The following is a 27,633-nucleotide window of genomic DNA, read 5'->3' as shown; positions in this document are numbered from 1 at the left end:
ATGCTAAAAAAGCATTGGGTTTTATACCTTCTTTCTCCCTTGACCCACATCCCCTCACCCCAAACTAGAAAATTCAGATGCATCAGAATATCTATCCTTATATAAAAGGTATTTTATCCTCTTTACAGCTGTCACCTTATAACCACAGATTTCATTTACGGCCACCTTCAATTCTTTATTATTTGCAGTTTGCAACAACCAATTGCTTTTTTCCCCCTTGTCATTAATGATAGAGTAAGTCCCAAGGACAATGTGAATGTACTCTCAGACCAAATTGGAAAAGATCCAGAAATATAAAAACTATATTCTCCCCCAAACAACCATCCCATAAATCCAGAAAGGTAGCTCTCCTACCTTAATACTACTTTTTACAAGGACACCTACCAGTAGTGATGTATTCAGCAACTAGTTCTGACTCTACCACAGCAATGGATGGACTCTCAGGAGAATGTCTCTTTTCCTGGGTCATCTGAATAGGCACTGCCATCTGACTCAAGTCAATAGTGGGTTGTCTTGGTTTAGATTCCAATTTTTCCTTTACTGCATAAAAAAGTCAGGGGAAAAGTTAACTTTTATTACAAACAAGTATCAAAACCAGAGTTGTCCATGGGAATATGAACCAGACCTCTGGGGTGCTATACTGGCAGTGACTAAGGAAATAGTGAATTGAAAAGAAAAAAAGCAGACTGCTATGTATGGTTGTAGAATGCACAACTTGTACAGCCATACCCAGCAGCCTGGCAAGAACTCATATGCATTCAGACTAAAATTCCCCCCTACTATGACTAGGCCAAATAATCTGTTTCTCTTATACACAGTCCTCTTAGAACATTTCCTTTACCCTTCTTCAAGGTAGTCCCTGGTTTTCTTGAGTTCACCAACCTGAAAACAAAGGATGAATAAGCAGTATACACCATGATTTGCTCTAGGGCAGACCTACCCAGAATAGCACAATACAATGACCGGTTTAATCTGATCTATTAAAAATTCATGATAATCTTCAAAGAAATTTACTAAGTCTTCAATGACTCTTAAAGAATAAAAATTTTCAGTGTTTCTCTGTTCCTACAAAAATGTTTTATGGAATGGCCTGGAAACAAGAATGGGTTCCATGAATAAATTTACTTTCTATCTTAACACTTTTTCTATAAAATCTACTCATTCGGTTTCTACCCTTACAAGACATTAATGCAAATGGCTGAGTATGTCAAAGACAAGAAGCTGAAGAAGTACCTAAGGCCAAAAATAACACCAATAGAAAGATTAAACAAAGATACTAAATGCTAGTATTCTTTGGCTAGTGTAAAGTGGGTGTTATGGCAAATAGTTACCAGTAACTAAGTCCACTGAATGATCATTCAGATCATTCCCATGAAGTTTAATGTGACAAAATCAAGCTAATCATTTAAACAAAGAAAGCAAAACAAAACCAAAATAATATCACAGTCACCCCAAAAGTAGAGTAGATACTGAATTAGGAATCAAAAGACATGGAGTCTCGCTCTGCCACTAGCCTACTAGGTAACATGTTTGGATCTCAGTTTATTTACGCATAAAATGAAGGTTGGATGAGATCATTGCTAAGGTCCCTTTAGTAACCTAATAATCTTTGACTTACTGTAACAGGTAAGTCAGTATAACTGATAGAGGTTTTGCCTGGAGTTTATTGAAGATATTTAAATAACCAGAAATACTGATAGGATCTTGTTAAATAAGGATGGATTTGCATGGAAGCTCAAGTGGTTAAATTATACAATGAACTAGAAAGATAAAACCAATTAGAATGCTAGCAAGGGCTATTAATGGTGTTTTATGTCCACAAAACTGCCCAACCCGTATCGAGGAGAATGGCAGGGGCTCTTCAATCTGCTTCCTACTATTATTCTTACATAGAACTAGTAGCTATACTGAATCTACCCTTGTGCTAAGAAATGATAGAAACTACTGACTTCTGGTGACAAGAGGCTACAAGGACTGCCCTTTTAAGCAGGAGACAGAAATGAAAGAGTTCTGCCCTTTTTTTCTCCCTGACTAGCCTATCCTTCAGTATTCCTGGGCAGTATTCTTACTGAACTGAATTAAGTACTCTTACTGAACTGACAAGCAAACAGATTGCAGCAATGACTATAGACCAGTCCAGAGGGGGGAAATGTGCTCAAATAATAACAAAGAAAATATAACAGTGGTAGTATTTTAGCACAACCCATCTCTAGAGAAAACATGCTTCATTCAATCGAGCATGTGAATTCATACCTGTTGTCTGTTGGAGTTCTAATAGAGCTTTGATTGTTGAAGTAGCTGATTGTGATTCACTGGATACATCCTGATAAATTATGGTGGGACTAGTCTCCATTGCAATCTCATGTTCTGACCAATCCTGACGCCGGGAAGCAATTACATGAACTACAGGCTGGGAATCTGTTTTATATTAGTTAAAAAAAAAAAACCCTATAAACAAAGTTTCTCTTAAAAAAAAAAAAAAAAACAAAATCTTTGTATTTACTGTAAACTTCATGCTTTATCTCCCCAAGAAGACTGTAAGCCCCCAGAGGGCATAATATCTTTCATGTCTGTATTCACTCACTCATTCACTCCTATACACTGATTCAACAAACTAGGCACCTATAAGCAGGAGTCTATATTGGCACTGAGGATATAAAGGAGCTTACAGGATAATCAGAGGATGCTCAAGAAGCACATAATCTGGCTGGAGAGACAGACATGTAAAAAGACAAATTACAATTTAATGTTATAATTGCTATAATATATAGGTGTGCATTTGTGTAAGTAGAGGCATGTTTGTGTATAATAAGAGCAAAATACTGTAGGAGTCTTATTTTCCCCAGTACACCTGAAAATGTGTTCTGTATTACAACCTGAGCATCCAGTCAACACTTACTGGATGGCTGAATTGCTGGAAAGAAATCCTGTCCACCAACAATAAGAATGGATAAATGATCTAGGAACAGGATGATTTAATAGGACACATATAACATCTGGAGTTCAATGTCTTAGGTTACAGCCCCAGCTGTAGCAATTCTTCACAAGTTGAGCCTTTAGGTTTTAGTGCCATTATTTCTAAAATGACAATGATAAAATTACCTCTCTGCCTCACAGGAATTCTGAGGATATAATGAAATAATACATGTAAAAGAGCTCCATAAACTACGAAGGACAGTAGAAATGTTATTGTTGTTGTTTCCTAAAAGTTCTTGATTCTGAGACTCTTAGTCAGTTTCAAAATAAATTAGAGCCCTAACTCCAAGGTTTATTATATTTATACAATGAAAGTAGGCATGTGAATACTAAATGCGCATTAAAACAAGCAAAAAATTACTGAGTTTTCCACCTACAGAATAAGCAGGTTGGACTAGACTATTGCTCCTTTGTCAGGATTCCACAGAGGACAAAAATTATTTTGGATCCCATTCCCAAGTTTAAATTACAATGGAGGAGAATAAAATAAATACACATATAGCTTTGTATTCTTGGGTAAAATCAAATGACTAGGGCAAACAAGACAAATACATGGAAAGAAAAAGACTGCTTTGATTTGGATTAGTCAGTGAAAGCATTGTAGAAGAATGAAAAGAATTAATGTAGCCCCCCTCCAAAAAAAAGAAAAAGAATAAATTCAATGTAAGTTCACCTTCTTCGAACCTTTTATTTTTGAACACCACAAAGTTGACGAAAAAGGTTGGGGAGGTGAAATGACTCTTAAAAAACAAAACAAACTAAAAAACAGCCTTCCCAAAGAAAAATCAATATATAATAGACATGGAATTTTTAATTACCATTAACAAACTGCATCACCAGTTACCCAAATACCAGGCAGAATATACGACACACGAGGGGTGTATAATTTCCATTAAACTTCTCCCCAAATTCTAGATAGCTATGGGACACTATCCTTCAATACCAAATGTCATGTGATGCATACTACAGTTTCCCCTTACTCGTTTTAAGTAGACAAATAGAACTTACCCTTAAGAAAAGTAATTTTATTAGGAAATAATTCTTTTTATAAAACCAAGTTCTCACATTTACGAAATTCTCACAATGATGTAAGCACCCATTTGGGTAGGTGAGAGGACCCATGGCAAAGAATGTTTGCAACTCAATTCTGTATATTCATTAAATATCCAGAATAAAGCAAGGATAACATTTGCAGAGAGATAAGGTAGAAAGAGACTAAAAAAAGAAAACAAATCTCTGCAAGGGAGTACCTATCACCCCAAATAACATTATCCTGTAGGAGTTAGAGATTCTTCACTCTTTCCGCCCATACTCAAAAAGTAGCTGATCATTGCACAGTATCACTGCGGCAACCCCAAGAGCTGTGACAAAGTTTCTCAATGTAGAAACCAATCCTTAAGTGATTTTCCTCTTTACTTTGGCTTTTATCCTTAGACTAGATAAATCTATTGCCTATTAGGTCTGCGAATGAGGTCAGAATGCAATGACAGAGACATCAAGAACATGATCTCACAGCAGCATCATAGACTTCCCCTGTCTTGAGAATGATTGTCTGCTAACCCTCAGGTATCTTTCCCCCCAGGTCACTTAGCAAATATTTACTGGATGTCTATTACATGTTAGGTACCAGAAATACACACTGTACTGTTATATGCAAGGACAGATCAGGCATCTCTATGAAAGAATGTCTCCTGTAACTTTACCATATAAGGCCCATATCACATTTTCATGGAAAAGTTCAGACCTCTCAGCTAGCAGGATCTAAAAGTACATTTCACGCTATCAGCAATCCTATACAAAAATCTTCACAGTATCCCAATCCAGGAACTGCAACACCAGAGAGCTCACTACTTCCTAAGATAGCTTCCTCCCATTTCTGCAGTTATGACAATTAGAAAATTTTCTTAAATGGGCAGGGTTTCCTGTGACTTCTACCCAATGGTTCTAGTTTCCACCCATGTAGTCACAAAGGCCAACTCTTTTCCCTCTTGCATGTCACAGTCAAGAAAACTGACAGCTCCCAGTGTGCCCAAACCAATCCTCATCTTCTCTTCTCCATAATAAATGTCCTGTTTCCAACAACACTTTCTCAAATAAAATGATTCCCAGATGCCTTACTCATCTAAAACACCCCTTCTAAACTAAACCCAGGGGATGCCTGGGTGGCAAAGTTGGTTAAGCGGTTGCCTTCAGCTCAGGTCATGATCCCAGGGTCCTGGGATGTTCCCACATTGGGTTCCTTGCTTAGCAGGAGCCTGCTTCTGTCTCTGCCTCTACCTGCCACTCTGCTTGCTTGTGCTCTCTCTCTCTGACAAAAAACAAATGAACAAGCAAACAAACAAACAAAAACACAACACTAAACCCAAGATGTCTATGTCCCTTCTATGATGTAATAAGTATTTTTCCACTGAAGTACTGTCACAAAGCCCTAGTCCTTCGTTGTATTAAACTGCCTAGACAGCATCACTCAAAATGTTTCAGAGAACATTAGTTCCTAAAGATGTTCTGTAAAAGAAGGGTTCTAAGGTCAAAAAAGTTGGGGAGCAGTTTACATTATATACTCTTCTATTCATCTTTCACAATATATATTAACACATAATAGCTCTGGAAAATTTTGCAATAAGTATGTTTTGCTTAACCTGGATTTGCTTAACCTGGATAACCCACCCTCACCATGATCTACCAAGATCATAAAGCTTCTGGAAAAATCATCCTAGAAACCAATTTGTGGCCTCCTTAAAGCAATGTCTTTATACAATGCATTTCTGTATCTGCCTCATACCTTGTTCCATCTTAAATCCCTACCCTTGGTTTTCTCTCCTTGCTCCCTTCCATTTCACTTCACATAATCTTATATTCTACCTAATCCACCTTAAACCTACTGGAAACAAACAAAATTTAAATAAAGAAATCTTTAGGGGGTGCCTGAGTGGCTCAGTGGGTTAAAGCCTCTGCCTTTGGCTCAGGTCATGATCCCGGGGTCCTGGGATTGAGCCCTGCATTGGGCTCTCTGCTCAGTCGGGAAGCCTACTTCCCTTCCTCTCTCTCTCTCTACCTGCCTGTCTGTGATCTCTGTCAAATAACTAAATAAATAAAATCTTAAAAAAAAAATCTTTAATATTTCTCTCTTTTTAATTTAACTCTTCTTGCAAGTTTCTTGAAAGTTTGAAATTACATTAAAAGAAGAAGTTACCAAAGGTGAGGGAGTGGCAAAAACTACAATAAAATATAAAGGAAAAAATGAACTGCTATGTAGTGTTACATTCCCAACAGGTTATATATATATTATATATATATTCCCAACCCTCATATACTTTGAATGCCAGCATGATCTTAGACTAAGCAAAATCTATCCCTTTCTCTTTAAATCACAGCATATAGATCATTAGTCATTGTGAGAATGCACTAAGGAGCTATACAAAGATATGAGTGGGATAAGGATGATAAAAACTGGCTTTATAATCTAGATATATGTATTCCGAATTGTTAACTTTTTCTGTATTACAGAATATTTTAAAAATAATATGTAATGATACATGACAAATAAATAAAAACAGATGAAACAGATGTATAATAAGAGATTGAAAAGCAGAAAACCTTCCACTCAATCACTTCCAAAAATATCCAAACTTCTGTCCCATTCTTAGAATGAACACTTAAGACTGCCTAATGAAATGGCATGTTTGGGAAGTAAAGACTGGCTTACAGCTCCCTTAGGAAAAGACTTGAAATTTCGTAAGATAACCTGAGATTATGGATATAAAAACATCTACTGTTCATGCCCCCCTTTTAGGACCAACTCTTAAGCTAAACATTTTACCTGTCCTCTATAAAAATATTTCTCAAGGAAAAAAAATGACATGTATTATTCAAGGAACCAGAGACTTAAAAAAAAAGAAAAATACAGCTGATGTGTGGAAGAAAGAATGGAATCTTTAAATAGCAAATCATTATGAAATAAAGATCAAATGAAACAGAAGAGGCATCACTCCATTGTAACTTGTACAAAGACTGATTCATAATCAATACAGAATGATAAACTGAATCTTCTCAGTAAACTGATCCAGAAAATATTACTAACATTGATAATATGCTGAAGAAAACTATCCACTCTCTAAAATGAGTGTCATATTGTTTGTTAAAATCAACAGTTTTATTTATTTTTAATTAAGGAGTTTTCAAAGACCACTTCAAATGCTATGTCCTCATGAAGCTTTCTTATTCTCTCCTCACTGGAGTGTGAATTTTTAGTCTTTGGCATTTTTATTTGTTACTAATAAACTTATTATACTCATACTGAAGTTGTACATGTATTTTTAAATCTCCTATTCTAGATTTTAACAAGAATTACATTTTACTCAACATTTATAGGGCCTAGCATAATACTTAATACATAGTATAAAAGACATATATATAAATGTCAAATTCTATTAATGGACTAATCAGGAATTTGAACCCTGTAAGCAATCTGAACTTCCCATTAGAATAAGAAAAGTGCATAAGATGAAGAATTTGCATTAGAAAAGTGAAATGTTCAGAAAGTACTCCAGAAAAAATAATAGGGGGGTAAGGAGAGGGAATGGAGTGAGTGAGGAATGATCAAGGGAAGATAAACAGCTTTGCTTAGTAGATGCATTGGAGCATATAAGCAAGCATAGGCATAAATATACCTACCATCTGACAATAAGGGTGCAGTCAAGGTAACTGACAGACATTAGTACTAGATTTGTAGGTCTCAGAGCTTATGATTAAGAATTTATTTCAAGAGATATCCTAGACAAACTACATAATTAAAACAACAATGAGGATAAAGAGCTTCCCTACTGTAGAGTCTGGCTTCATAGCTCCTTCCTTATAATTGGGACAACCATACAGTATCATGTAAATTGGGATACCTTTGAGAGTGAAAAGGAATGCTATTAATAGTTATGCTGGAACAGATATAAACCAGGACTTGTTCTCTGCAAACTGCAATATATGGTCACTCTACTTATAGCTCAGTTATGGCCCACCTCTGGCCACCCTGATTCTTTCTCAAGGTTCAACAGTCACCATTCAAAAGATACATTTGCTTTCTTGCCCACTTACTTCTCTTACTACCCAAAAGGAAACAAGAAGAACCACAGCATTATTCAAGTTCGGTTAACACCTACCTGCCAAAATCACCATCTAAACTTTACCAATTATTTGATGAACATAAGCTACACAGGAAAGAATGGTAAAATCTTATCAAAAACAAAACTTCAGCTCACTGATTACATATCAAACAAAGGAAAATAAAATCAAAAGAATCAACAAAGCAAACCATACATGTTTGTTTGAAACCCCTAGATTCAACTATTTTGGAACTGGGACACTATGTCAGAAGCAATTACATAAATCAGAAGTAAAATGGATCTTACCTTGGGAACTTTGGGAGGACTCTGTAGAAGAGGAACTACTATCTGTATAACTCTGTGGGTCTTCTTTTCCCTCTTGAATAGATGAATTACCAGCTTCTGCCACCCTAGATGCTTGCTGTAATGTTTCTGTGACCAGCTGCCTTGTCTGTTCACTAACAACTGTGGCTTGAAATGTCACTGGTTTGGGTTTAATTAGAACCTAGAAGAAAATCAGAAATACACCCAGCTTAAATTTTAGAGCACTATTTAAAATGCCAAACTTCAAGTCATGAAGAATTTTTCCTGACATGGGAAGCTGCATTCTGTATATTTATTATGCTTTGGGCACAACACTGTCCATCAAAGACTAATTCAATCTATGAACAAATCAGAGTCAAGCCACATACAAGATTTTAAGTGGTACATGCCAGACTGCAACAGCCACAATTTTGACAAGAGGCTCTCCCCTGTTTTTTCTTGCCTATGATGACCTCAGAAGTCATTTTACAATCTGTGTGGGCTATATAGTAGAAAGACAGCCATACACTATGGACAGCAGAAGAGAAAGACACAAGGAGCCTGGATTCCCAATGCCACAAGAATAGTCTAGAATTTTCTCCCTCTGAACATTTATTAACATCATAAAATAATTAAAACATTATTATTAACATAATAAAAATAAAACTTTATTTATATAAGCCACTTTTCTTCAGGCTTCTTATCATTAACAACCAAATGAAATTCCTAATGGAGATAACTGCACAAAATGGTGGGGATCTAAGTCATCTTCGAAAGATCCCCAGAACACTACTGACTTAGACAACTGTTATTAGAAGCAATTATGACACATGTGGTAGATCAATTCCTGGCAAAGGTCAAAACCACAGACATTAAAATAAGTGAAATGGGAGAAAGATTTCAAACTGAACCATTCCACTTCAAAATCTGAACTCTAGGAGCTGACTTCAATTGGGTGCCTAGAATAAAAATGGTTGACTGAGCACATTTAGTTTTTATTTCTCCAATATGTAAGATTCGAAACCTATTTTGACACTACTAATTCACCCATTTCCAAGAATTCAAGAATGAAAACACGGGTTATTCTATGATGCAAATGATGGAGCAAATGAGGATTATTACCAGTTAAAACTTTTTTTTTTTTTTAAAGATTTTATTTATTTATTTGACAGAGAGAAATTACAAGTACACTGAGAGGCAGGCAGAGAGAGAAGGAAGCAGGCTCCCTGCTGAGCAGAAAGCCCAATGCGGGACTCGATCCCAGGACCCTGAGATCATGACCTGAGCCGAAGGCAGCGGCTTAACCCACTGAGCCACCCAGGTGCCCCACCAGTTAAAACTTAAAGACAATTTGGACTTATCTCTAATCACAAAACTTGTTTGTTTAAATGTGTATACTATTTCACTATCATTCTAAGGGAATTGATCCTAAGGGCAAATTACTAAAGTAAAATAAAACCTTTTACAAGAATTCTAGGATAACATTTCTCAACCAAAGTTGACATTACTTCCTTTGCTGTTCTCATAAAGCATTTAAAGTAGGAACTATATAAAATAAATAGAAGTCTAGCAACATAAGATTAAATCCTTAGCCTCAATTTTCTAGGCAAATTTCCAGAAAAATTGCCTTCTCTTCTATTGCTTGAAAAATGAACAGATCTCTAGCTACTCTATCACTTAGGTTTCAAGTAAAACAAATTTTTTAAGTATTTAAAGTGCTTTCAAAATCCATACCAGCTTATAAAAAATACTTGTTTCTGAGAGATTCCAAATAACTACCACTCTGCCTCAAGCATCTACTTCTTAAATAACAATATATCCGTTCAGCAGATTTTATTCCAAGGGTGTTTATTTCCCCAAACTTTGCTCATGACATGGCACAAATATTTAGATACCCCCCTCCCAAAAAAAAGTACTGAAGAGAGAAACACAGGTTTTGAAAACAGATGATTATGCACATTTGGTCATAACTTAACAATCGGATCTTTTAAAAGATTATATTGATCTTCTCATTCAAATTTCTAGCGTGGAATTTTAGGAATTTGAAATATGCCAGAGCCAAGAAAAACCACTGTATCTTTTTTTTTTTTTTTTTTTAAGATTTTATTTATTTATTTGACAGACCGAGATCACAAGTAGGCAGAGAGGCAGGCGTCGGGATGGGGGTGAAGCAGGCTCCCTACTGAGCAGAGAGCCCGATGTGGGGCTCGATCCCAGGACCCTGGGATCATGACCTGAGCCAAAGGCAGAGGCTTTAACCAACTGAGCCACCCAGGGGCCCCAAAAGCCACCATTTCTTATAGCATACCTGGGTTTTCCCTTGCTGCCCATAAACAATTTTTGTCGGGATGATTTTAGCTGCTGGTTGAACTGTGGAACCTATTCCTTTTGGTTGAGTTACAATCATTTTGGTGATGGGTCTTGTAGCAGTGATAATAGCTGGCTTTGCTCCTGTTGGCACCGTCTGAATAGTTTTTTCTCCCTAAATTAAAGTCAGTGAATATATGAGATTTATATGTATTTAAATGACAAAAACTAAAAAATCCTTTTATTGAAAAATCACACAGCAAGGTTTTACCAGGATGATCAGGAGAGGACTGTAAATTAAAAAGCAAAGTACAATGTTTTCAGGTGACCAAAAATCCTAGACATATTTGAGACAGTCCTAAAAGTCATCTGCCCAACTTTGGTCCAAAGAAAGCACAACTTATTTCTTGACAAGTGTATTTTAAAAATTATCTCACATAAGAATATTTACTACCATGTCACATTCATAAAATACATACATTAAAATAGTCAGGAAATTATGTAAGAATATATACTAAAATGTTAACAACAGCTATCTCTAAGAGTTGGGATTATAAGTCTCCCCCTTTATTTTCTAATTTACCCGAATTTTATTTTGGGTAAAATAAACATTACCTTTATTTTCTAATTTAGCCAAAATAGACATTAATACAATAAGAAATTATTATGCATTATACCAATAGCTAAATGGATACCTACAAATAAAATAAGCTCCCCAAATACAAAGTTATAAGGACACACAGCAATCTCTATGCAAAAAAGCATGGGCAAGAGATGAAATCAGATATTAACAAATGTTCTGAGGTCATACAGGAAAATACAGAAAACAAACTTAGGTCATTTCCTACGTTTTATTAATATCACTTTAGTCTATTAACTAAAGAGCTTAAGCCCATTAACTTTTCACCATTTTTTCACTTTTGTCTGCTCTATTCTTAAGTAACTTCTGTCATTTATAGAGTCAACACTTGAGTTAAAATTCAAAAATGGTGGTTTTACTAAATAATTCATTCTTAAAGTTAAAATCCATAAAACTGAAAAGAAAAATTTTTACCTTCTTGGTTTTTAACTTTTAGTCATCATCATCTGAAGGTGTGGCCATCTAAATTTAGCAGCCAGTAAGAACAAAGTACCCAGCTGAGCTGGCAGAAGGTAATTACTCTGAATTTAGAGCTAAATAGGATTATAAAAATCACAAGTTTAACTATTTGTTGTAAGGGAGATAGTTATCTTAGAGAGATATGAAGTGTTTATCACTGCTGTTATTACTTATTTTAATACAAACACACCGTTCACAGCAGCAGCTTTGGAAGGAGCTCTAGTTCATAAGCCAAGAGCCATTAGTTTGCAAGTGGGCATGCCTACCTATCAAATAGCTTAATGGGCCCTGTCCAAGTATAATGACTCATTCAAAGCTTATCAAAACCAACTAGCAGGCTATTTGAAGATGCTCTTTTGATGTGTGTAGACATGCCCACGTAAACAAGCTGTTGAGTACAGATGCATATACATATGTGTAGTCTTACGCTCTGCTCTATTTTACTAGTATTTCCTGAGTCAAACTCCTGCTGTTAGATATACCTAGCAGCTAGGATTCATACACAACTCTTTGCTGTATATGACCACAGGACTTTGGGTACATGGCATCCCCTCTTACATATCAAATTCTATGAAACTGTAAACCAGACTATAAAAGGGTTCTGAAAATAGGAATTCTAATCCAGGCTTTTATGGCTTCCGTGTAAACTCAGGCTATGTTTTCCCACATGATGAAAAGATCTAATGCCAACATTATAAAGATTGTGATGCCTACTCAAGATCTACTCGAGATAGATACTCAAAATCTACTAAAATGAAGTACAGCATTTTTTTTTTTTTCTAGCAAAGTCAGGACATTACCAAGCCTAAATAGTTAAGTACCAAGAATAACAACAGTAAGAAAAAAACTACTTATTCAGAACTTCCTACGCACGAGGCACTGTTCTAAGCATTTTCAAAACAGCTACCAGTTACTGAACAAACTCAGAGGTAAAGATCATCATCCCCAACTTATAAATGAGGAAATTAAGGATGACAGAAGTTGAGTAAATTTGCCAAGGTCAAACAACTATGATACTAAGAGACAAAGCCCAGGTTTGTCTAACTCCAAACTTCTGCACAACTGCCTTCACAACTACAAATGAAGCAGTTAATTATGAAAGTAAATTCCTGTCAATTAATTTTCTTCATTCCAAATATTTCACTTTGCCCAGCGTGGGCCAATACTAGGCTTGTGTCTACTGGCCAGAGGCAGGAATAAAACTGTCCTCTAACAGAGGTCTCCCTGTAGTTAAGCCAGTGAAATCCTCCATCTAGACTAAGCTAAGCTTCTAAATCATGGTCATAAGCAATGCAGCTATGAGCAACATGTTTTAGAAATTACTGTGAAAAATGGCATCAGCTGGTGGTATTTTAACAGTTATTACATCACAGTAGTGGTAAATCAAACCATACAGGCCATTGTGGGGTTCTGAAGTCCTTAGGCAAATATTTATATAGCTGGTCTTTAAAATCCTCAGTGGATTTGCTCGGTCTGCAGTACAAGCTCTTACTTACTCCAGCATTTAGCAATGTTGTGACAACGTTTTTGCCTGGGAGGCCTTGAATAGTCGTTCCTTTTCCTGTAGTCTTTTGCACAACAATCACATTAGGCTTGGAAGTCATTGGGATTGTAGTGATTTTGGTAGTCGTTCCTTAGAGAAGGGGGGAGAAAAGGAGGCCTGAGTTAAGGACTAGTGATATTTGGTTATTTCTGTTTATGCAGTATATAATGAATACATATATTAATGTCATTCTCAGATGACACAAAAGTTGTCATGAGGATGAAAATGAAGGCTTGGAAAAGTAAGCAGAAGTTGCCCAGAATGAGAGAATATTAAGAATTAACCTTTACAGCAATCATCTTTTTGGAATTTGAAAACCTGTACACCAAAATCAAAATCTAAAATATCACTATCAGTTTCCCCGTCAATATTCCTCCCCTGACTAGTTAATTGGAACAAATAAAAATCTGCCTTCCACGACAAAAGTTTCCCCAAATCCAGTATTATATTTATTTGACTAGTGTGATGCAAAAACTCTTCAAAAAAGAACATTAAAAAGAGGTAAATACTTAACAAAATCACATAACTTTAGACTGTATAGAAAATTTATGAAAGTAAGCCATTTATGTTTATGTGATTTAAAAAAAAACAAACACTCATAGGCCAAGGCACAAATTAAACACATGCTCTTGTGATCTGTAGCACTCTGAAGAGTATGAGTATGAAACTCCAATTTATATATTTATATGAATGGATCTATATTTTCAACCATTAATATCTATTCAGTAGATCTACATCTACTGATCCAAACATATTACTGTGCTCTCTTCCTTACATCCTTCCACAACCTACTTCTCTTATACCTATCAAATTTGTACCCTATATTCTTCTGATTGTCACAGTTAGAAATCCTGGTGCAAATCTTGCTTTGTGAAAGCCCCTGGAGCTCCAAACTCTATCTTTTTGCATCCCTAATTCCTCAGGGTCTATCACAGACTGTATAGGAATTACTCAGTAACAGTTGTTCAATGAGTATGTGAACAAACTCGATTTGTCATCAACTTATGTCTTCTTTCAAAATGTTATCAATGTCAACAGATCCTCTTCTCTTTTGGCTTCTCATATTTTCTCCCTATTTCAAGTTTCTGTATCATACAAATAGCTCTCATGCTCCTGCTACATCAAACATTCTTTTTATTTTTATTTTTTTTAAAGATTTTATTTATTTGAGAGAGAGAGAGAGAGCATGAAAGTAGAGAGGTCAGCAGGAGAAGCAGACTCCCCGCCGAGCAAGGACCCGGATGTGGGACTCGATCCCGGGACTCCAGGATCATGACCTGAGCCAAAGGCAGTTGCTTAATCAACTGAGCCACCCAGGCACCCCCCAAACATTCTTTTTAAAAAACCAGTTTGATCATGTCAAGAACCCAATGTAAAACTGGTCAAAAACCTGCCCAGGGCTACTGGTTGACTCAGTTAGTATAGCATACGACTCTTGGCGTTGTAAATTTGAGCCCTATTCTGGATAGAGATTACTTTAAAACAAAACAAACTTTCCCAATCCCTATTTTATCTAGATCTAACTTTCCCTCTTAGATTTCACAATCCTACATGACCCGATCCTTAAATCTACCTACTTGATCTTATTTGTTCCTATTCCATAATATACAACACAAACTCTCGTCTAGTAACTTCTTCACTATGGTTTCCTAGTACCTGTCACATAGAGCCCAAATTCCTCTTAGGTTTCCAGGTTTTGCCAGACTTTAATTTTCAGGACTATCCTATCTATCTATCTCCTTGAGTATGTTATTTTCCACATTGGTCCTCGAGCATATGTTATAATGCTATTTCTATGCCTATGATTTCCTCTGCCCATGAAGACAAGTCATACTTTTCTTTTCTAGGCTTGCATATCATTTATCAAATGACTAAGCACAGAACAGGTACCATTTAAAAACATGATGGATTAATAAGTACCCAAGAAGAAAAATTAAACAAAATTATATTCTTTTCTACAAGAAAGACAGCATTCATGATGAGAGTTTTAGACATAAGGTTACACTAAAAACAAGAATATTCTAGTCAGTTCTTGGCAATCTTATTGCTTATTACTTTATATATCTTTATAATACACTTGCCATCATCTAATGTCTTGTCTGTCCAAGATAACACCATCAGGTTACATAAAAACACACTTTTATCCAAACACCAGCTTCACAAATGATTTTCCATCTATCTGTAGTTTTTGAATAGTAAGCTGTTAAGAGCCACAAAGACCACACTGCCCATTATTCATATGTATCAACTTCAACTCTTAATTAACTTCAATCCTTCATACATGACTGATTACTATGACTCCTTCAACAATACAGCCTCACTAAATATTTGGTTTATAAAAATGTTTTTAGAAAGTAAGCATTAAAAATTATCTCGAGGAAATATAAACTAAGCTTTCACCAAAGTACAAGGACCATTTTTTTGAAAAGCTTGCTAAACAAGTACCTTATATTTGTATCTAAGTCACGGTCTAAAACTTTCCATTACAGGGATTTGTCAATTTATTGAACAGTTGTAAATTAAGTTCACCAGCTTAACAAAATGAAGGGTGGGGGGGAGAATGTAGAAAACAGAAGAAAAAGGCATAACGTAAGGAAAAGTACAGTGTCATATTAAAACATAGAATTATCAAGTTATTAAAGTGTGAAATTCCAGTGAGCATGTTTCTTTCAGTTGATAACTATGTTGTATGGATGAAACAAGTATTATTCATTTTTTTAAAAAAAGATCTTCCTCTAGGGGTGCCTAGGTGGCTCAGTTTGAGCATCAGACTACTGCTTGGTTTCAGAGCATCAGACTATTGGTTTTGGTTAGATCATGATCTCAGAGTGGTGAGATCAAGCCCCCACTTGAGCCCCGCCTCATAGGGCTCTGCACTCTAGGGGAGTCTGCTGGAGATTCTCTCTCCCTCCCTCTCCTGCTGCTCCTCTGCCCACTTGTACAGGCAACCACTCTCTCTAAAATAATTGAATCTAAAAAAATTAAAATAAAGGTCTACCTCTACACTTTCATTGTAGTCAGTCTACAGTTCTCATGCTACAACAGAGCTTATAAAAGTTCATTTGTTAAAGAGTTCATCTCTGAAGGATGCAACAATCTTCTGTATAAAATAGCCATGGTTCCTTAACCAACCCTCAACAAAGGTCACCAAAAAACTTACATATCTGATAGGCCTCTCTACATATATACATAGAAGTAAATATCTGATTCTGAGGAGTTAAATAACTACAAAAATAGTCATGCCTTCCATTTAGTTTATTCTAATGAAAGGAAAAACCTGACCTTTCTAGAAAGCACTTTGGAAGTATGACCTTGCTTTCTAGAGAAAAGGAAGTAAGAACATCACATAATTGATTTATAATAACCAAAAAAATTGGAAGAAACCTAAAACACTCAATAATGAGAAAATGGCTAGACTATGGTGCATCATATAAGGAAACATTGTGTAGCCCTTAAATGGGGGCAGAGAACTCGAGTTCTCAAGATACATTTAAAAGAAAAGGCAAGTAAGATTATTCTATGAAAAAAGGGTAAAAGCTGATTATAATAGATTTCAATGTAATTTTTAAAATATACATACATTCACTTATAACCAAAAAAAAAAGAACAGATAATGGAACCAACAGAAATACATACACTTGAATTTTACCATAGTTCTCTGGATGGTAAAAATCATGTTTTTAATTTTCGTTGTATCTTTCTGTATTTTCCAAATTACCCATGATAAGGGGGAAAGTACCATTTTCCTTTTTAAAGCCTTCTATTCTTACAGCTAGCTGTCTGGGTATCTTTATTTTTTTTAATTTTTTTGGAAGATTTTATTTATTTATTTGAGAGAGACAGTAAGAGAGAGAGCATGAGCAGGGGGGAGAGAGGGAGAGGGAGAAGCAGACTCCCCACTGAGCTGGGAGCCCAAAGTGGGGCTTGATCCCAGGACCCTGAGATTATGACCTGAGCCAAGGGCAGCTGCTTAACCAATTGAGCCACCCAGGCACCCCAGATGTCTGGGTGTCTTTTAAGAAAAGTGTTTCATTTTTGTTTGGGGATAAGGGAGTAGGGTAGGCACAAACTCTAGAATTCAGCATCTAATTATGGATTACCCAAATTCATCCAACTAGGCTTACCAGTTCTATATGAATAGATAACCAGGGTCTGAAAACTGCTAATAAACTAAACTGTGATCCCACTATCACGAAGTAACAAAAACATTACAAAATAAGAGAACTGTCTTCATAAGGGATATTGATATGCAATAAGGATCAGCTTAGAGCAGTCAGAAATGAGAGATTCCTTAAAATAAAAGTGTCAGTGAGGTGGGAGTAGGCACAAAATGAGCTCCACACAACAAATAGCACCATTTCAACTTTGTGCCAAGTATATCCTATAGCTAGAAAGTTTAAGAACTCTTCTCATGTATACCATATGTACTTGAAATAGCAGCTAACCATGAGTTGTTTTATACTTACATACAAAGGTAGATAAAATGTTTACATGTGTAGGATACAGATCTCTGGCTTCCAGAAAAAATATGCTTGCTTACTGTACCGCTCTAACCTGGTACAAAGCAGCTAAATCATGAAGAAGGTCTAACAACAGTGGCCTCATGACATCTAGACATTCCTTCAAGCTGTAAAGTTATTATGAACTCATATGTAAGTAAAGAAAAACTATTATAGTGATAAAAAGCTACATACCAATGAAGAATGATCACTTTTTGAAAAATGTTTTAGACTGTGCTCTATACCATTAAGATACTGTCAGGTAATAAATCATAATTTGAGTTTTCACTGTGTTATTTTAAAAAATCCTCTTAAAGCTGGAGTATGATGATTCTTTCCCTACTGGTTTCACCTTCCTCAGTTTGGCAAACATCAGATTTTCTCACTTACACTTAAAAATAGAGCCAATATTAGCAGCTTTAAATACTGTGCTTTATGCCAATATCATGCCCTGCTTTGTTGTTTTTTTTTTATTTCAGTCCTTGAGATATCAGCAACATCATATATTACCAGGTACTTCAATCCCTTCACAGAACAACTCACCAGGGGCATAAAAAATATGGCTAGTCCACAAAATGGTAGACAGTTGAAGTTCACAGGGCTTGCTTGATGAGAGATTATTTACATAATTTTAATTAAAAACTAATGAAGAAAATAGATGCTATGTTAACATTCCACTTCAGAGTCCATAGTCCAATACTGCAGGAATTAATGAGCTGATAAAAACCAGGTAAAGTCCCAGAATACCAGTAAAGTATTAGCTTTCACTATCTGAGTAAAATATTTCTTAAAAGTAAACAATCAATATAATGGTGAAAAGAAAATAAAAAGATATTCAAATAATCTTTATTTTTAACAAGCTAAAGTGACATTAGTAAATGAAATTATGAGATATAGTCCTTCAAACATGTTTAGATGAATAGCCATTAAGTGGGGGCAGAGTTCTCAAGATACATTTAAAAGAATAGGAAAATAAGATTATTCTATGAAAAAAGGGTCTTCCTCTATCTAGCTCGTGTGGTCTTGGATAGGTCAATCTCATCTCTCTAAACTTCAATCTCTAAACTTAAATCTGTCTGTACCTGTCAACTGGGGGTGATGCCAACTATTTGGATTTATCTGTTCTGAAAGGACTGACAAATGGGAGAATACTTAGTAAAAGAAAAATCTCCATACAAATGTAAATCAAAGTATTTCCATTCTGATGAAAAACAACTAAATGTTCTATTTTAAAATCAAAAACTTAATGTGTGAAAACTCAATACTAGAAATAAAAAACTAGATTAAAATCACTAAACATCAGGACTAAAAATAAAGCTCCAGAATCGTAAGCAGAAAACAGATCAAAAAGAATCCTTCAACAGTGAAAAGCTTTTTCCTCTTACAAGTTACCTATAGATTTAACATATTTCAGATATACCTACCAGAAACTATATTACTGCTAATTATCTTGCCCCCCAAGGTGGCTAATGACTTGGGTACAACTGTAATGATGCTACCACTGGTAGTTTTCACGTAAGTTGCAGCTCCAGGGGTTGCAGCCATCCGACCTATGGACGGGCTCACTGTCGGCCGGGTATAGGTTGCCTGTGTGCCTATAAAAAGGGAAAAGCCGAAGAAAAACTTGTCATTACTTATAGAAGAATGACAATTTATACAGTTTAGCTATAATTCAATGTAATCTACATTGCTTTAACTTGAAAATGGAATTTCAAGGTGTCAAGACATTAAGTAACAATTTATAGCCAGTTTTCAATGCACATAGCAAGAACTAAGGCCAAGTCAATTTGAATTAATTTTACACATAAAATTTTGTGATGTGTTGCATCAAATTACTAACCTCAAGAAAAAGTACAAGTAGCTATGTTCCTTTCTTCCACTACCCTTCTTCCACTAGTTCTATGCCAAAAGAAACAAGTTTAATCATATTCCCTGCCAGAGCATTTTAGATATTTCTGTTATAGACTTTAAGGTTTCTGCATCTGTTTTATGCTTTCTCAGTGCCAAACCCAATGTCAGCACTCAGCAAATAAGGCAGTATTGTTTGCTTAAAATTTTATAAACTTTTACTATTTTGTACTCTGCTACTCTCTAAATATATTTCCATCTTTTAAAGAATTATCCCATCATTTTACTAGAGATTAAAGTTGAAGCTGCCAAGAGTTGCCAGAAATATTTCTTCTAGCCAAAAAAGTTCACTATTTACATATTTCCTCAACTCTAACTGACCTGTGAGAGTATTTTTCTTCATGTCTCTCAAAGGATTTGGCACTCTTGCCCACTATCCTAAGGACTTCTTTCTTTCCCCAAACAGGAATTAAAAACTAATCAGATGAGCCTGTCATAGTTTCCTAAAAGTCTAGTAACTCAGAAATACTATTCTTGCACTAAGAACTATTAGTCTGGGGGCACCTGGGTGGCTCAGTGGGTTAAAGCCTCTGCCTTCAGCTCAGGTCATGATCCCAGGGTCCTGGGGTCAAGCCCCGAATCAGGCTCTCTGCTCAGCAGGGGGTCTGCTTCCCCCTCAGCCTCTCTGCCTATTTGTGATCTCTGTCAAATAAATAAATAAAATCTTAAAAAAAAAAAAAAGAACTATTAGTCTGGGGAAGAATGAATATACCTTCTTTGATAGGAAAGCATTTTTTTATGCTTTCTCATGGTCATCGTAATAACCGTTTTCAATGGTTATCCTGCAAAAATGCTTTTAGCAAGATATTTAAAAATTTTTTAATACAATCACAATTCAAACAAAGAACATTAGGTAGAATTAATTTAAACTGGTTACAAACATACATATGAATCCCCCTCAAAAAAATCTAGTGCAAAGTAAACATGCTACAAACATAACGTGAATCAGCTGAATTTTAACAAAACATTTTCCACTTAAGCTTTTGTTTTAAAAATAGAAACACCATGTCTAACATAGATACAAAGGCACAGACACATTATTATTTTTACTACCTTTCGCTAAGGTAAAGAATTATATATAGATAACACTATTATCTTTGTACCAAATGGAAAAAAGTTTGGGGCAGGGGGCGAGGAGGGTGGAGTATGATAAATTTAATGCAAGAATACCATGTTTTTAAGCACAGGCTTTGAAGAGACAGAAAGTAGAATGCTGGCTGGCAGGGACTAGAGGAAGGTGGTAATGGAGAGTTACTGTTTAATGTGTAGAGTTTCAGTTTGGGAAGATGAAAAAGTTCTGAAGCCTAATGGTGATTGATAGGTATAAAATAATATGAACGACACTGAATGTCAATGAACTACACCCTTAAAATGGTAAATTTCATGTTTTTGTCACAATTTAAAAGAAAAAAAGGGAGTCAAACAGATTGGGGTTCAAATCCCAGATCTTGCTTTTATTGGCTGCATGACTTTGGGCAAGGTGCTTTACATCAGTCTCTGTTTTGCCGCTAAAAGTGGAGATATCAGCCTAAGGGAGATTAAGTGTATATCTGCATAGAACTTTACATACTGGCCAATAAATGATAGCTTTATAAACTTGAGATGGGTATCATTTTACATTATTTAGATTCTATCATCTACGTACTGGCCCTTCTCAAAAAAATCTGGTAAGAGTTATACAAATTTAAAATAATAGTAATAGCTAATTCTTATGTTAATTAATAATAACAGCTATTACTCTGCTGGGGACTTTACATACCTGATTTCCTCTAATACTTACAATAACCTTATGGTACAGGTATTGTTAGCCCATTTAATAGACAAGAGAAAAGACTTAGAGGGATTAGTAAACTGCTCAAGGATACAAAGGGTGGTACTATTTAAAATGTTCTACACTGTCACTTCCTTGGACATAGCCTGGGTGCTCTCATATCTGGGCAAAAAGGCATCCTGTGCTTCTCTCAGTCAGAGTAATGCTTACTACACCACAATGTAATATAGACTTTCAACCTCCTAAGATTACAATCCTTCTGGGCTGAGAGAGTATGTTTTCAGTCCCTCAACAAATCCTGACTAAACACCTACTTTCAGACCAGCTCAACATATATATGGTGAATAAAACAAAGACTGTCCCTTATCATGGAGCTTATGGTATAACAAGGTGAACTACAGTAAATCAACAAATAATCAAAGAAATGAGAAACTGTAGTATGTGCTATAAAGTAAAAAAAAACAGAAGACCATGACAATAATAAAAGAAAGCTAATTTTAGTTGGAGGGAAAGCCTCTTAAAGAACTGTCTGATTAATCCCTACATTCCCAGTGTCAAGCACTATGTTGATACAAAGAAACTAGTCAATGAAAAAATGATGAATGAATGGACTGACGCTCAAGAAAACTTACCAGTGGGAGTGGTTACCAGTTTAGTTGTCATAATTGCACCATTACTGCTAACCACCATAATAGGGGAATTGCTACTGGTGGGCAGAGTTGCTGTCACTGGTTTGGGTAAGATTTTACTTGGTTGAACTTGTTGTGTGATAATTTTAACACCTTTAAAAGAAGAAAGAGAAATCTCAACACAGATTATTTTGAAAAACATGTTCCTTATACCAACCCAAGAGGGCAGTAGTTACACATATTTACTCAGTCTTGCCTAAACAGGAAGTTTTTTTTTTCCAAAATGATAACACTCTCAATTTTTATTCCTTAAATTCCTATCTTTCCTAACTTCTCTCATTCAAGAATATAATTAAGATATTACAGAAACTATTAACAATTTCTTTAAAAATTTTTTTGTATATAATCATGTCAAATAAGAGCTTTCAAACCAAATTAGTGTAATAATGTGGTTTTTTTACATTTTTCAAAATTTTTATTTAAGTGTTTTAATTGTTACACTGACTCTCCAAATGTAAAATATCCATTTAAAAGAAAGCTCTCCAAAAAAGTAAAATAAAAAATAAAACGAATCCCTCATGCTAACTACAAATTTAAGTACTAATTGTTAATTGAGAAAGGAAAATTTGGTAACCCTTTTCACCCCACTAACTTCATTGAAAAAATCCATGGGATGGAGTATATTGTCATAGACAACTAAAAATTATATTAATTTTTGGATAGTGATTTAGATTGAGACATTAGGAAGTAAATACATCTATTTATTTAACAACCTTAAATAATTTTAAATTTCTGTAGGCCAACTAAGAAGTTAAAACTATGATCATCACCTAGGCATAACTGGGCAAATTATTTTCTCTATAGCTCAATTTTCTCATCCATAAAATAAAGATACTATGAGTATAGACATTCTTGGATTGTTATAAAGATTAAATAAATCAAAATTGTAAAGTGCCTAATACACAGCAAGAATTCAATAAAGCACTATTATTGTAGAAATAAAGAAATCCTGATTATAATAAATCATAACCAGACAAATTGTAGAGAAAAAATTTTTTTCCAGTATTACCTCATTAGTGAATTATAATAATGCTTAAGACATATAAAAATAACTACATCTACCCCCCCAATAACCATAGTCAGAAAAAACTTAATGGAATCATAAGAGATTACTTTGCTCAGTCCTATGCAAATAGATTGAAAATTTAGATCAAAGAGATAATTATTTAGAAAAATATTAGTTATCAAAACGGACTTCAGAAAAGACAGGGATCTAAATAGACAAATTTCTTTAAAATAAATTTTAAGGAACTCCTCCCCCTTCACCAATAAATAGCAGGCCCAGATAGTTTCACAGAACAATTCCACAGCCCTGTAAAAAAAAGATAATTACAATGTTTTTAAAACCATTCCTCTTTAAAGTTCCCATCATCAGGAAAAAAAAAAAAATTTGTTAATGTGCAGTGATAAATGTTAACTAAACTTGTTGGGGTGAGTATTTAATAATACATATATATATATATCAATCAAATCATTATGTTATACACTGAAAACTAATGGTGCTATATGCCAATTATATCTCAATTAAAAACAAAAACCATTCAGAGATCAATTTCTGACGAGAGAGCATGAGGAGCTCTGCTAATCTGCTAACCCAATGGAACTAGTAAAATGATACCAATGAGAAGCTCAGGAAATAGTCCCAAGGACAAATGAGGAAAAATTTATTCAAGAATATGCAGATGGGACGCCTGGGTGGCTCAGTTGGTTAAGCAGCTGCCTTCGGCTCAGGTCATGATCCCAGGGTCCTGGGATCGAGTCCCACATCAGGCTCCTTGCTCAGCAGAGAGCCTGCTTCTCCCTCTGCCTCTGCCTGCCTCTCAGTCTGCCTGTGCTCGCTCGCTCTCTCTCCCTCTGTCTCTGACAAATAAATAAAATCTTTAAAAAAAAAAAAAAAAGAATATGCAGAAAAATTCAGTAAGAAAGGAGAGATCTGGGAGCCTGGGTGGCTCAGTGGGTTAAGCCTCTGCCTTTGGCTCAGGTCATGATCCCAGGGTTCTGGGATGGAGTCCCTCATCAGGCTCTCTGCTCAGCAGGGAGCCTGCTTCCTTCCTCTCTCTCTGCCTGCCTCGCTGCCTACTTGTGATCTCTGTCAAAAAAAAAAAAAAAAAATTTAAAAAAAAAAAAAAAAAAAAAGGAAAGAAAGAAAGAAAGGAGAGATCTGTGGTATTTAAACGAAGACTTGTCCCTCCCTACCCACTACGAATGAGGCAAACTCCTCTCCAGACTGCTGTAGTCAAGAACACAAGATTTCTGCTTATTGAGCTCCTTGTTGGAGGGTTTACTTCTGAGGAGCCCCAAGACTTGAGTTTACCTCATCCTGCCCCCAGGTAGGTACTGCTAAGCCCCAGGCAAGTGATGTCAAGAAGTGAGCATTCCCTTCTTTGGCCAAGCCCCCAACTTATGGAACAAAGGCTAGACTTTGGGCACAACGCTACTGAGAAACTGGAATCCTAATCACCACTGCCCTGGCTTGTGAGGTGGTGGCTCTAGAGAAGCAAGCCAAGACGGTATATCAGGTTACTGCCCACACTCCAACCCTTGCCTTCACTGAATGCTCAAGCCTCTAGAGCAGCAGTGTCATTCAGAGAAGAGCTCCAGAGCTGCCTGAGAGTAGAAATAGATAATAAAACAGATAGTCTGTAATCTCTTCCCAAAGGAACTGACTTCATTTGTAATACCACATGAAGAAGTTCAACCTCTCAAGAACAGCTAAGGATGTGGCAACTGGAAGAAAATTTATGGATTTAAGAAAAAAACATTCGAGGCACCTGGGTGGCTCAGCTGGCTAAGCATCTGCCTTTCATGCAGATCATAATCTCAGGGCCCTGGAATTGAGGCCCAAGTAGGGCTCCCTGCTGAGAGGGGAATCTACTTGTCCCTCTTCCTTTGCCCTTCACCCTGCTCATGTCCTCTCTCATTCTGCTCTCTCTCTCAAATAAATAAAATCTTAAAAAAAAAAAAAAAAAAAAAACACCACCAACATTCAAGACAATAGGCCAGATAGCTTGCAGGAGAGAACTGAGGTATAATGAAGCTGGAAGGAACCTTCTTGTGGTAGGAACAAATACACCTCTGAAACTATTCCTTCAAAGAAGCCACAATTTAAACTAGTTCGCAAAGCAACTTAAGACTCCAAGACACTTTTGAAAACAGTAGAGCAGTTAATGTAGTTTGACAGCTGGGTGTGGTCAGAGAAAGAGCAGGAGAGAATCACTGTCATCTCAGAACAATTGTGGGCATACCAAGAGCTGTGATTCCCTGAGCAACACCATCAGAAGATTACTTCACTAAAATAAGTGACCTAATTACTAAACAACATTTAATGAAGTAAATAACAACAACAACAAAATTACAGATTGAGAAGGTACAAGACCAGTGTCTACCTACAATATATAATGTCTATAGCTACAATATATAATGTCTAATATCTAAAATATCAAGGGGTTGTTAGCTGGCTTAGTTTGGTAGAACATGTGACCATCTCAGGCTAAGTTCAAGGCCCATGTTGGACAAGGAATCTACTTTTTAAAAAAATAATTACGTAAAATAAATTCAATTAGCAATATAAATATCTAGAATGTTAAGTTCCAACAAACTACAAGGAGATGTATAAAGAAACAGGAAAATATGACCCATACACTGGGGGAAAAAGCAGGCAACAGAAATTCCCTATGAGAGCATCATATGTCAGATTTAACAACAAAAGACTTGAAAGTAGCCATTATAAACATGTTCACAGAAGTATAGGAAAGCATGATTATAGAAAAGTAAAAGAGGGTATGACAACAAAGTTGCATCAAACAGAGAATATTAATAAAACAGAAGAAATTACAAAAAAAGAACCAAAGGGAAAATTTGGGATTAAAAATATATAATAACAGAAATAAAAAATTCACTAGAGGGGCTTAAGAGTACATCTGAACTGGCAGGAAAAAAATTAAAAATCAAATGTGGGGCGCCTGGTGGCTCAGTTGGTTAAGTGACTGCCTTCAGTTCAGGTCATGATCCTGGACTCCCTGGATCCCTGCTTGGCAGGGAGTCTGCTTCTCCCTCTGACTCTCCCCCTTCTCACGCGCACTCTCTCTCTCTATCTCTCCCTCTCTCTCTCATTCTCTCCAACAAAGAAAAAATATTAAAAAAATAAAAAAGAGCAACTGAGATTATAAAAGCTGAAAAATGTCAAAGAAAAAAGAATGAAGAAAAATGAACAGAACCTCAGAGAAATGTAGAACACGAAAAAGTGCTCAACCCTATAGTAAGAGAACTACCAAAAGAAAAGAACAGCAAGAAAAGAGAAGAAATATTCAAAGAAATAGCAGAAAATGTCCTAAATTTATTGAAAAGCAGTAACTTAAACATCCAGGAAGCTCTTCAAACACCAAACAGAATAAACACAGAGAGATCTACAAACAGACACATCATACTAAAAATGGTGAAAGTCAAAATCAACAGAAAAATCTTGAAAGTAATGAAAAAAAAAGCGTCACTTATAAAGGAACCGCATTAAGGTTAATAACTGACCTCTCAGCAGTTATTAAGAAATAACTATTCCAAGTATTCAAAGAAACTGCCAATGCAGAATCCAATATCCAGCAAAGCTATCGTTCAGAAATATAGGGAAGATGAAGGCTTTACCAGGTAAATGAAAATGGAGTTTGTTGCTAGTAACAATGTGTTGCCTTACAAAAGACATTAAAAGAAGTTCTATGAAAAGAAGGAACAAGGAACAAAACAATGATACGCACTCTTAAAAGTTATACTCAACATTTTACTAGAGACTCTTGTCAGGGAAATTAGGCAAAATAACAACAACAACAACAATAAACCTCCCCCCTCCAAAAAACAAAAAACAAAAAACAAAAAACAAGACATCCAGACTATAACAGCAGAAATCATCTCCATTTGTAGATCACATGATCTTTTACGAGGAAATCCTAAGAAATTCACCTAAAACTATTAGAACTAAAAATGACTTCAGCAAAGGTACAGGGTATCAAACAACACAAAAATCAGTTTTATTTGTATAAATCAGCAATGAACAATCCAAAATATGAAATTAACAATTTCATTCATGGTAGCTTCAAAAAAATACTTAGGAATAAATTCGACAAAACAAGTGTAAAACTTATACTCTAGGCACCACACAACATTGTTGATATAAATTAAAGAAGATCTAAATAAATGGGAAAACATCTCGTGTTCATGGGTCAAAAAACATTATTAAGATGGTAATACTCTTAAACTGACCCACAGATGCAATGCAATCCCTATCAGAATTTCAGCTGACTTCTTTACAGAAACTAATAAGCTGATTCCAAAATACGTATGGAATTTCAAGGAACCCAAACAGTCAAAACAATCTTTAAAAATAGAACAAGATAATAGCAATTACATTTCCTGGTTTCAAAACATACTACAAATCAATGGTAACCAAAACAA

The 27,633-nt window shown here is 35.6% G+C and overlaps 1 protein-coding gene across 14 annotated transcripts in view; it reads right to left on the bottom strand.

The window, feature by feature from the left end:
- Positions 1-27,633, bottom strand: part of EMSY (EMSY transcriptional repressor, BRCA2 interacting) — a 90,926-nt gene that overhangs the window by 16,211 nt on the left and 47,082 nt on the right. For 13 of the 14 annotated variants that reach the window (XM_059411225.1, XM_059411341.1, XM_059411233.1 and 10 more), the window contains 7 exons: positions 22,135-22,284; positions 19,248-19,418; positions 13,278-13,414; positions 10,684-10,857; positions 8,379-8,577; positions 2,254-2,418; positions 385-540 (listed from right to left, as the gene is read on the bottom strand). In XM_059411225.1, coding sequence (XP_059267208.1) covers positions 385-540; positions 2,254-2,418; positions 8,379-8,577; positions 10,684-10,857; positions 13,278-13,414; positions 19,248-19,418; positions 22,135-22,284 — 1,152 coding nt within the window. The remainder of the gene's footprint in view (positions 1-384; positions 541-2,253; positions 2,419-8,378; positions 8,578-10,683; positions 10,858-13,277; positions 13,415-19,247; positions 19,419-22,134; positions 22,285-27,633) is intronic. The other variant, XM_059411311.1, reaches the window with a different exon arrangement.

The sequence above is a fragment of the Mustela nigripes genome, chromosome 1 (assembly GCF_022355385.1).
Source record: "Mustela nigripes isolate SB6536 chromosome 1, MUSNIG.SB6536, whole genome shotgun sequence".
NCBI lineage: Eukaryota > Metazoa > Chordata > Mammalia > Carnivora > Mustelidae > Mustela > Mustela nigripes.
Note: the sequence above shows the minus strand (reverse complement) of the source record. Positions and strands in the feature narration are given on the sequence as shown.